Source organism: Haliotis cracherodii, unplaced genomic scaffold (assembly GCF_022045235.1).
Source record: "Haliotis cracherodii isolate W230 unplaced genomic scaffold, xgHalCrac1.p SCAF_1, whole genome shotgun sequence".
Classification (NCBI taxonomy): domain Eukaryota; kingdom Metazoa; phylum Mollusca; class Gastropoda; order Lepetellida; family Haliotidae; genus Haliotis; species Haliotis cracherodii.
Genome location: NW_027266264.1, coordinates 80,753,792 through 80,766,339, shown reverse-complemented (window position 1 = coordinate 80,766,339; position 12,548 = coordinate 80,753,792). Strand labels below are relative to the sequence as shown.

The 12,548-nt window shown below is 40.2% G+C and overlaps 1 protein-coding gene across 1 annotated transcript in view; it reads right to left on the bottom strand.

Annotated features, from left to right (window-relative positions):
- Positions 1-2,366: 2,366 nt before the first annotated feature.
- Positions 2,367-12,548, bottom strand: part of LOC139469573 (cys-loop ligand-gated ion channel-like) — a 28,768-nt gene continuing 18,586 nt past the window's right edge. The window contains exons 3-7 of the mRNA XM_071251773.1: positions 11,890-12,147; positions 6,286-6,441; positions 4,715-4,894; positions 4,226-4,273; positions 2,367-2,557 (exon numbers count right to left, since the gene is read on the bottom strand). Coding sequence (XP_071107874.1) covers positions 2,465-2,557; positions 4,226-4,273; positions 4,715-4,894; positions 6,286-6,441; positions 11,890-12,147 — 735 coding nt within the window. The 3' untranslated portion in view covers positions 2,367-2,464. The remainder of the gene's footprint in view (positions 2,558-4,225; positions 4,274-4,714; positions 4,895-6,285; positions 6,442-11,889; positions 12,148-12,548) is intronic.

Sequence of the window (12,548 nt, the reverse complement as noted above, 5' to 3'; positions counted from 1 at the left end):
AGCCACTTCTAACTTTTTTCAGTTTCTAAACAGTGCCTTGAGTGTAAAATGTAGCCCCAACCACTACAAAAGCGACAGTGAGGTGTAGGACAATATATCGTTTTTATATGGTGGCTTAGAGTGGACATCGCTTTCTCGCTTTCTCGTGGTAAAGAAATATCCCCGCTTGACCACTATAAGGGTCGCATGAGTTTTCTGTTTCAGTTAGGAGGGATTGTTGAAATTTTCACACTATTTACTGAAACAAAATTTAACTTTACAGACGTAGGTGATTTTAAAACAATCCACGGATTTCTGCGTAAATAAATATTGATTGATTTATGACCCTATTTAGGTGTTTATGGTACTATCACGCCGTCAGAGCGCGACGGGTCGTGGCAATAATCCAAATACTAATGTGAAAAAGCGAGAAAACGATAGAACGAGAAAGCGAAAAAGGGATGTCCCCTCTCGCCCACCATATTACTCATCAAAGTGATCGTTTCGCTGGCTCTCCCTTGAAAGCACGTGGAGCCGTACACCCAATCTAAACAAAGGATAAATACCACATGGAAACAGTTGTTCATTGTTCTAGGATATTTTCTCAATGAAAGTTTACCGTTTCATGAAACTTATTTATAAAATGTGTAGTCTTTTAAAAAGTGAAACGTATGAAAAATATACGTCACTTGTTGAATGGACTGTGTGAGATGTGACGAACCGTCAGATGTCGCTCTCCTGTGTCAGAGACACCAGGCTGACCGCAAGAAACTCTGGGGAGGATTTGGCAGGTTTGGATGATAAATTCCAGTCTCCGCCTCTTATCTGCTGCGTTTCAGAATAATGAAGGAATATATATAAACATTAATACGATTGCGGTGTTTAGATATGTATTGGTTATTGCCACGAGCGTGTAAGCTAACATTCGTTATCTCAAATACAAGTCTTTCGAAATACTGTGTGTCCCGAACGTCTTTTGTTCCACTTGTAAGGGTCACTCCAGTGACTTGAAGGTGTGGACAATGAACACCGTCTTCACACAACGTACACAACCCGAGTCTCCCGATAACGATGAACGTAACCACTGAGCTATCACCCGTATGTGTACACGTGCCCCTGGTCCTCTCGTGGAGAAGTGCTTGGCGCCCAAGGCTGTACGTGGATCTACTGTCGGCTTCCACCTTTGTGTTACTTGCATTTGCTTCAAACCAAATGCAGCGCCCAGTCAAGACAACAGATCGATAAACCAAGATCTATCTTGTGATAAAACTTACTTCGCGAAGTGCACTAAAACGTGATTACCATGATTAGAAACATGAAAGGAATTTGAAAATATCTGTTGTCGCCGAATTGGTGGTACACATGCTTTACAAATCCTGCAATCGACTGAAATCAGAACGGCAGTTGTCGAACCGGATGTCGATTTCGTTTGTTTGTTTGTTGTTTGCACTCAGCAATATTCCAGCTATATGACGGCGGCCTGAAAATAATCGAGTCTGGACCAGACAATCCAGTGGGATACGATGACATGCATCATCCCAGTCAGCGAGCTTGACCTCCCGATCCGGTTAGTCGCCTCTTACGACAAGCCTTGGGTTGCTGAAGATCTATTCTACCCCGGAACTTCACGGGTCTTTCGATTTCGTTACTCGATTTTGATTCGACTATGCATAGACTCGTTAGTCCAGGCAAAAACTCCGAAATTGCAGCGTAGTTCGGCAAGGGTGGAAACTGGACTTTGATAGTCAGCTAACTACCCTTGCCTCGGGAAGATGACTATATCAGCCAGGAGTATATCGCCTCTACAGTTTGCCGTTATTGTATTTTCTATAGACCTTTGTGGTAATTTTTATGAAATATAATATAAATAGCTGGAAATGCGAAATATATGAAACACAGGGTATTGTTTGTGTATTGATAAGAATGTTTATTGACAAGATACATAAACGTTTTAAAACAAACAAGCAGTGAGCATGGTAATAGATGCTTGGTTGTTGGCATACATCACGCAGTTTGAGGGTGGCCAGTACCCTTTTCCAAAGTTGGGCCAACAAAGCAGACGACATTTGGCCATGGCCAGTGTACTTGTGCATCTTCTCAGGATTGTGTACATGTGGTGCCACAATGTCACGTGACATGTTATTTCAGCCTCTTAAATGATTGCATCACATAACCCAAATCATGACTTTGTATATTTTGTGCAAATGTTAAAAATTACAAGATATGTACATTGTTGTATCTAGACCTTCCGCGATACACGAAGGAGCGGGTAAGCTTGCGGGCATGGCCCGATACAAGGGTATAAAAACTGATAGAGATGTAAAACTTGAGAGTATGACTTTTTAAAAATAGTTATAAACGGTGAAAATATGAAAGCAGATCTGTGACTTCCCCCAATAGCAATGCACAAATTAGTAACAGATTTCCAAACAGATGACTTCCTCAGATGTCGGAAAGTCTCGGAGACAGTACACGAGATCTTGCGTTACATGACGCCAACCCTAAACTTAGTCTTCCCTCGGACCAACTTCCACCGCTTCTTGTTTGCGTCAATGCCTTGCAGTTCATCCGCCTTCATCTGAAACATTGGAGGAACTGCATATATTGGATTCCAGAACAAAACTATTTGGGGGCGTGGCCTAAAGCTTCCGGTGCAAAGGTGCAGCAATGCGTGACAAATGTTTTCATTGGCTGATATGTTGGCTGTTTCTATTAACCCTTCAAAATAGCATTGCATACATTGCCGAGTGTCTGAAAAGACTACCCTAAACTGTGACTTCCTACTTGTCCAGCAGCTGACCAAGGGTTAATCCCCACCGTCTTTGTTTAAGCAATAACCATCCGTGCATCCATTTTTCGTTTTCTTTAAGATACATAATAAACAATGGATAGAAAGAATGAGCACTGTATAAAATATTGTCTTATTTGTCTAATTTCACATTCAACATTTCCATTTATATAATTCCCAGTCCAGATGTGAAACAGCATTGTGATAATCGTTCACTGGTTTCTGGTTGGCAAGAAGTTATCTCTTCTCCGTCTCAAGGGCAATATTATCCTGCTCAACCTGCAATATCTCAGTGAATTTGTACACATTTGGATGCCGCCCGTCGAGATGATCTGTGGCGTCGTCCCACTGCTCAGAGACAAAATTGTGCTTCGTGAAAAAGTCATCTTTGCCGAGCGCCGGCCCGATCGTTACAATTGCGCAGCACATCCTTGGAGGATGTTTTTCGTTTGGGGAACGATTTCGCGTGTCGTTTTTTATCGTCTTTTTAACACTATTTCCGATTTTCAAATTTAAGTTTGTTATACCCTAAGGTATTAAATTCTGCAAAGTTGTTATGTTGACTTAACTTGTCCTTTTATAAAAACTAAACATTAACGAAGAGCAGAATCATTCCTGTTATCATCGTTCCAACGAGAGTTTTACTCAGTATTCCAGAGAATTGTCAACCCAAACTGATTTATTCGAACAATAACGTCATATCAGACTATTAAACAAACTATTTCAATAATTTAAATATCTTATTGCGAGTAAATAATATATAAAGTATACATGCTAAGACATGGTTTCGTATAAAAAAACACACACAAATTTCAAATTGCAGTTATGCTATATATTAACAGTGTTTCCAAGCATTCCGACCCAGTTACCAGCATATATACGTCATGTATGCAACTGTTCAGTTCGGTCATATAGGGTTTGCACTAGAACGCTGTTACCCCGGGTCTCACACCTAACATTTACAACTTGTACGTGTCTGATCAGAGGAGAAAATGTTATGAAATATATCGATTTCATTTTAGTTATTATTTATTTATCACAAATATTCTCTGGCTTGAAGCTAATTGTGTCACATGCTTGAGTTTTAGAATTTCTAAAATGTCGCAAAAAACGTTTATAATTATATCACTGACAAAATCCTTTCCATTTTCATAAGATATCTCGATTGTACGATTCCGACCATATCATGAGCATGTGTTTATGAAATACTATCACAGTGATAGAACGGGAAAGAAAACCGATACATTCAGCCATTACTTAAATTATATCAATTTAATCTTAATTTGATACCCAAAATTCTAGATGAATTGATTTCCCTACACTACATTTGAATATACTTTTAATTCTAAATGAATTATTTCTCCGCCTTCAAACTTAAATTAATCCTAAATCCTGCATATAAAGTAATTCGACAATCTTCTCATGCTAATTGACTATTTTGAAGATAGTTCTGCTTACCCTATACTTCTCCTCAGCGTCGTACACCCCCATCCTCCTCCGTGCACTCTGAAACAACAAGCACATTGTGTATTCCAGATAGCATGTGACGTGCTCACTGTGTGTTGAATCAGTATGTACGAGGTGTGATAAGGGACATTGGTTCCATATGAAATTAATGTAATAAATGTTAAAGATTGTGAATCAATAAGTGAAAATGTGTTCAGATGACTGACAACAAGCATAATATTCTTTTTAAAAAAGTCAATCAATTTACATGAATAAAATCTTAGAATTAAGATTAAAATGCATGAAAATGTATATGCTATATTGAGGTTCCCAAAATGAGAAGTGTTAATACATGACTCATGAGATATCGCGCAAGGATTTTGCAGAAATAGGGTTCAAAGACGAATAACTGCATGATTACTTTAAGTTTGAAATATAAATATTTAGTAACAATAACAGTGTCATGTGATATTTGGTGGGTATCGGACACGCGATTCTTACGTTTACTCTCGCCGTGAAGATGAAGAAGAGTTGGAAACACACGAAGAAGCCGACGAGACCAACGAAAGCCCAGAAATCCATCGACCGAGAGAGACTGTCATTGAACTGGAAGCGGGTGATGACGGCGTGCCAGATACACACAAAATACATGATGCACATAGAGATGAGGATGTACCTGTCCTGAAAGAGAAGTGATGGGTTAGGAGTAGCTACATGAATTAAAACACGGCACTTCTATCGTACCGTTTGCCTGGTGGAGCAGGCTAACATTCTTCTGCGGACATTGCTTAGGATAACGACCATGGTCTTGCCAAGACACGATTATATACTGGTAGCCGTTAAAATACCTGCATATTGCTTAATGTGGCGCTGGGCAACAAACACAAACAAACATTCAAACATCAGACTGTAACAGTCTTTTTTCAAAATTGATATTTTTATAATCTGAGGTATATCTTTTTTCATCAAGGAGTTTTTGCCTTAAGTTTGTTATATTTTTAAATTGTGCTGTCAGACACATCTTCCCTAGACTATGCATAGACTCATTAGTCCGGCCAAAATAAAACTCCATGACTCAAGCCTAGCTCAGCAAGGGTGGAAACTGGACCTTAATGCCTCGGTAAGATGTGTCAGGCAGGACGTTACCTGTTATTATTACAAGATGTAGATTGTTCCCGCAGTTCGTTAAACCAGGAATGAAGGGAGTACACCCCATTCATATTTCGTTCTTTGTGAGACAAAATCTTACCATTATTACCGATATTAGAACAGAAATTGAAACGCGTACATTGAATTCATAATCTTGGCAGTATGTTCGATTTAACGTAAGCATAAGGGATAACAATACCATTAATAAATTTGACAGTTTTAAAAGTCCTTTGGGTAGGGCACTGTTCCTTCAGGATGAAAGCCCCTTGCATCAGAAACAGTATGTAGGCGAGCCCCGACGGGGACACCATGTCAATTTAAGCTTTCTGTTTTGTTCCAGTAATGAGAGTCACTACCGGAGCTTATACAGTCCAAACAAACATCCCCACGGGCTTAAGGTCAGTTCATGTCCAGTGACCTTGAACTTGACCTTGATCACACATCCCCTTATTGTATCACTAGCCCCAACATCGTCTCACCTTATAACAGTATTAATCCCTTCATCACTTCTCTATATATAGCACTGGGTATAGGAGGCAGGGTAAGAGCCACTACTTACTAGATGTGTAAGTTGGGATCCAAGGTATACACTTACATGGTATACAAGGTAGGATAAGTGCAATATAAAAGTTATGTAAGGTAAGGAAAGTGCCACTTTGTAAGGTATGTAAGGTAGGGAAAGTGCCACTTTGTAAGGTATGTAAGGTAGGGAAAGTGCCACTTTGTAAGGTATGTAAGGTAGGGAAAGTGCCACTTTGTAAGGTATGTAAGGTAGGAAAAGTGCCACTTTGTAAGGTATGTAAGGTAGGGAAAGTGCCACTTTGTAAGGTATGTAAGGTAGGGAAAGTGCCACTTTGTAAGGTATGTAAGGTAGGGAAAGTGCCACTATGTAAGATATGTAGGGTCGAGTAGGTGCCACTTACTAGATATGTAAGGTAAGGTATTTTAGGCAAGGACTGTGTGGCCACAAATTTGAAGGCAACTCCGGTGAGGACGAGTGTGAAGGAAAGCTGGAGACGGTTCTGGGGTTTTGTCTGGTCCACCGAGAACGTAGAGAACGACAGGGAGCTGATCAAACACTGAAAGAGAGAAATGTGGATTATGGAGGTGTTGTGATGTTTTTGTCTAGTCCTTCAAACAATTTTTTTCCTCCAATTGTATTCTGACCGAAGAATGTCGCACCACAATACGATCCTTTCGTCTCACAATATATTTCTTCTATCCTAAATTGGACATTCCAACCGACTCACGTTCTAATTCCCACAAGACTGACACGGCGGTAAGGCAGCAGCAGCAGCTCTGGCACACACTGGTCCAAAATGTCAGGATTTAGAACTTTCATCTTTAGGTTTTATTTTTTTGTGATTTTGAGATCGATAACACCTTGCCTATGTTCAACAGTGGACTTAAAAAAAGTCGTTGATGATGACACGTCATAATATATAATTATTAACTTTTCAATTACATCTTTGCAGGCTGTGAAGAGAAAGATACGAATTATATCAAAGGCTAGTCGTAGATGACAGAGATAGCACCTAACCTACTTAAATGTCTATTTACAGAACACAATAAAGAATTGTCTAAACTGAATGGAATATCAATGGCTGGGACTGTTTAACAGCTACATAGCATCACGTATATAGCATGGAGAGTGAGTGTTCTTGTGGGTCTCCAAATCCAAATGCCTGACATCGCCTGGCCATGCCCTAGATGAGGGTCTGGAGTCACTTCTCTTGATTGAAAGCCATGTTCCTGAGACATCTGAGAGTCAATTATACGATTTCGGCTGTATCATTGGCATGTGTTTTCGAATCACTATCAAATAGTGGTGATACCAGGTGTTCTCGAAAAGGTGAGCGTATCCGGCACCTGTCACAAACACATGCAAAGGCAAGTCAATCGTTCACCTGTGAAAACACGGGAACACATGGTGAAATTCCAAAAAAGGAAATGCATTTTTGTCAATGATGCGTTAAATTTAGAAACGTCCATGATTTAGAGACACTACAGCACATTGGCGCACACGATTCTCAAATATATCTCACTTATGTCCAGTGAGGTTAAGGCCAGGAATTGTAGCAGACCCGTTACTAGATTAATCCATTGACAAGTTGCATCATAACGGGTTCCATGACTAGCCTCAAATACCCACCACGAACCCGTGAGTCGACCATCAAGACAGATGAGGTCTGAACCGTAGGTGATGCCGACCCACGCTACCACTGAGCCACCACCATTCTGGACGTCGTGCTGTGGTGGTACTCTGCTGGTAGCATATCTCCAAACCCCAAACATCGAAAAGGAATCCCGATCCGTAACTGCACATAGTTTGACGCCAATGAAGCCAGTTACCTGACCCTGCTACGCCGTGCCAACTCAATTCTTCTTTGTTTGATTTCACCATTTATATTGACGCCCCTCCCTATGTCAGGACTTTGTAATCCCGAAGCTTTCAACTGGTCGCGTATAGTCCGACCACCTAATTGCGTGTGGGTAATGATCATAAGGATCCGACGGTGTGCGGACTGCTGACCGCACCGAATGTATTGTATAATTGTAATATGGAGGGTGTGTATGTACAAAAAAAGGCAAACATTTACATCCACACAATTGTTCGTTGGAGATGACGGAGCGTCTGAAGACGTGTGGGTACATAGCATATAAACATGGTCTGTCTAAAAAAAAAACACACCCTGGGTATGATCTTTCTTTGGATAATATCGTGTGTTCACAATAGCTACCAAATCTTTAATTATTCAACGACATAAAGGATGGCAAACGAGACCTTTGTGTAATATCTCCTACCAAATCACATTAATGAATTATATTCAATTTGGCTTGCTCGATAGTCAGTAGTACCCGATAAGAAAGCGTTTTTTCAAGAGCAATTTCTCTCTCATTAACATTTGAATTTATTCTTTTGGGAAACTCGTTATATGTTTTTGAACGATAAACACTTGGTTTATCAACCACAGCTTCTGTTGGATCAATAGAAAAAACAGTCGTGGGGGTATTAGTTTGGGATCGTTCAAAGAATATAACATACTGTATTGTGATGGGGCATACTAATGTATGATTTCAACATGGACACGCACAGGCAATACTATCTTCAGAGTTTTCATTCGTTGTATAGCATCCTGTGAAAGTTCAAACGGAAACTGAAGGAGAATTATGTGATGTTCCATAAGGGTGTAATCATAATCATATATGACGCCCCCCCCCCCCAAAAAAAAAATAAATAAAAATAAATAAATAAATAAATAAATAAATGTAAATAAAAAAAAAAATGTAAAAAAAAATATGTAAAAAAAAAAAATAATAAAAAAATAAAAATAAATAAATAAATAAATAAATAAATAAATAAATAAATAAATAAATAAATAAATGTGTAAATAAATAATAATAATAAGTAAGAAAGTAAGTAAGTAAGTAATAAATAATACATGCGACCAGTAAATATTTACTCTAATGGACTAAAAGGAATACGAAAAGATTTCTGCTTCATTCTGTTAAGGATTCAAACAGAAAGATTTTGTTTTTAGCAGTTTTTGTACTTTTATCAGTACATTAACAAAGACAGTTCTAACTATGTTCAAACTTTCTTTCTCCGAAGAGGAGAATGTTATATGGCATATTTTATTGTTTAACAGTGATTGTAGCTATGTTTCATTGTTTCTTAAGAGCAACCATCTGAAAACAAAGGAAACAAAACAATTTGGGCCAGAATGAACTTTTAATTGAGATATGGTTGCCCAAACACCGGTACTGTTTTTACAACAAAACAACACCCTCTATAAGTATAGCACTGCTTATCTGGAACAACGATAAATTATTTCACCTTATGAATAAAAATGTGTATTAACATCTATTAATGACATTCGCGTGTCAAAATGATTAATTACGGGTGGGGCCGGTCTCCTCCCATTAGTAAGACAGCCCAGTTGTGAGACACCTTAAAACAACAATGTCATACCTGGTTGCACATGTTAATAAGGTAATTAACCCCTATCGGGGCCACCGCGATTCCCGGATGACAGCCTCGATCCTTCTCCTCATCCCTCCAGTCAGACATCGGATCATCATCAGAGCCACCACCAAACGGAACAGTTGGTTAATGTTCTTGGGGGTGTATAGTGTACCTTGGTGCCTCCACACTCTCGTTCGGCCACCAATCACATGCAGCTGAAATCTGCTTTCATCTGACCAATGGATACGTCTCCATGTTCTGAGGTTCCACCCTTAAAAAAACACTGTATTCGCAGTATCCGATGACGTTGTACCAGTAGGGGGCGTTTGACGACTCTTCGGGCCCTCATTCCACAATGTTTGGCAAGACAGACGTCTATGGGGTAACCAATTACGCCTCAGGTAGGTGCTTGTCGCAAATGGATTTCGTCGCACTAATCGCAGTAATATCCTGTTTTCGCGCCCTGACGTCACAAGAAGGCGTCCTGTACGGGGCAAGTACTTTACTGAATTGGTTTGGGCGTGTTTTCGCACTAGTCGGCTGAGTAATGCTAGCCCTGACGTCCAATCGCCTTGAAAGACATCCCTGCGGCATGCATACCAATGATTCTCCATCTTAGTGCTTCACATAATCTCCTTCTTGCCATTTTCAGACTTGACGATTACACAAATCAGTTTACACTGTTTTCGGTTCCAGTATTTGCTGCGCGAACATTTGCTGAGTGTTAGGGAGACATGATGCACGTGCAAAACACGGGAAATTGGGACGTCACCATCACGCATGAATGGTCACATTATTCGGACAAAACAACATTAATATCATGATTAGTATCGCCATCAACATTAAGCATTATGGTGGTGTATTATCATGCATAATATTAGGGGGTGCTTAACTTTTTCGATGTGTATATATTAAGATGCTAGTGTGGTGTGTGAACTTCTGACCGTCATACCGCGGACGGAGATATTATGTTATGGCAAATTCTTTAATGTTCTTGTGCTGTTGAACTGGTGAGGCACTGTATAGACATTATAAGACGCTATATATAGTCGACCAAGAGCGTGTATACGTCTCACGCATTAACATCGCTTCAGAACCAGCTTTCGTGTGAGCATCGTTCATCATCCCTGATTCCCTGCCTAGCCAATCTCAGAAGTTTGACCACTGTCGCCGTTGGGTTAATATATACCATTATTACTGACTTTTGCTATCACCACTGTATTTTTGTATTTGATACTGACCACTGCCTTCATATAATTTATTGCCTTTGGATATTGTATTACCACTATGTTATGTACTGTCATTGCAACTGCTGTGCAGTAATTTGTATTGACTTGTTAATTTAATGAATTGTGTAATACATTTGTTGATTGTATACTACTTGTTGGTTGTATGTTGGTTTCACACTAAGTTCTTTTAGGTGCAGATTTCTGGGTTACTGTTTAAATTTGATCATCGACACGTGACAAGGCAGCCATGTGTTAATGCAAGGCTCAATAGGTAGTCATGTGTCAATGCAGGATTCAATAGGCAGCCATGTGTTAATGCAGGAATCAATAGGTAGTCATGTGTTAATGCAAGGCTCAATAGGCAGCCATGTATTAATGCAAGATTCAATCAGAGAAATGTTGATGCTGCTATCAACCACTGGTTCTCCTGTCACCCACTCGATTATCTGCAGGCTGTCGTGATGTCGCTGAAATATCCCTTGTGGCATTAAATAACTTACAAACAAACAAACAAACATGTGGTGGCATCATGGTGTGGAAGTCACGAATAGTAATGGTATTAGCGTATTACAAACTGCGCTCCTTGGAGTGAGCAAAATACAACATTTTAATGATAAATAGATTATTGTGGGATCGATATGGCTGCAGACCACACTACCTAAGCACACGGACATGAAGACAGAGGTTCGGTGTAGCATCAACATGGATATTAATGATATATATTTATGAAATGCGTCAGCCGTCATGTTGGCTGATTTGTTTGCCACTGAGATATGTTCTTTTTTTTGGCATGGAAGATCCATTGTTAGAAATGTGTAGGCGTGATCGAAATAAAAATGATACACTCAAAAGACTCAGAAGACTCAGACGCCGTTCTTTGCGGCGTTACGCCCAACTCAAGATTTCTACAAGACTATTGGATGAGTGAGTGAGTTGGGTTTAACGCCGCTTTTAACAGTATTCCAGTTATATCGAGGCATGTCAGCTTAATGTGGGAGGAAAGCCCGAAGTGATGCAGGTCTCAGACGTTTACCACTTCGGTGAAACCGCAATCAGGGGTATGGTGCTGACAAACCTAGAAACATAATCGGAGCGAACCGGGATTCGAACCCACAATCATAGGTTTCTGGCGTGCCAAAGGGACGCAACTCTGCACAGCGAATCGCGGAGCCTTAGACGAGTGGGCCATCCGTGCCCCCGACTATCATGTATGATATGTAAGCACCGTATAACTAGGTAGAACGTCTCAATAATAGTTTTAAAAAAACATTTCCTTACAATGTAAAGGACAAGAAGCATATATCATTTAGACACATGAAAACGTCACATACCATGACGCACAGGATGTTCCATATGAAGAACCCTGGTCTCCTGAAGGCACAGCATCTCACGAGGACGGAGGGGAACTCGTGCTTTGCACTACTGTACTCGCGCTTCGTCACCTGAGGCAGCAGCTCCACGAAGTTTCTCATCTCCCATTCCTGCTCATCTATAAAACTCAGTCGATTGACGCTGCTGAGTTCAAGGTCATCTTCTACAAGGGTGACCTCTTTGCTCGACAGGTCAGAGGTTATCATCAGAGACAAATGCTGGAATGGAACAATGCCACACATGAATAAATGATGTCATATGCCACAGTTAGCAATTCTCAAGCCATATAATGATGCCTGAAATATGTCAAGTCTGGACGAGGCAAACCATGAAATCCATGAGTCAGTTCACAAAGTTTGAAACCTTCATACCCCCCCCCCCCCCCCCCCCCCAAGCGATCACACGATCAGCAGAGAGGTGAGTCAGTGAGCGAAAAGTGTCAAAATTAATCAAAGTGCAACAAGCAACGCGACATGTTCATCTTTTCCGCATTGTCGCGTCGTCGTGCTTTGAATAATGTTTTCTACTTATACCAAAACGCGACAATGCGGCAACAAAACAATGTCCCTTCTAGGATTTCATGGTTCTAGAACCAGGCTCAACTAAACAAAAAATATAC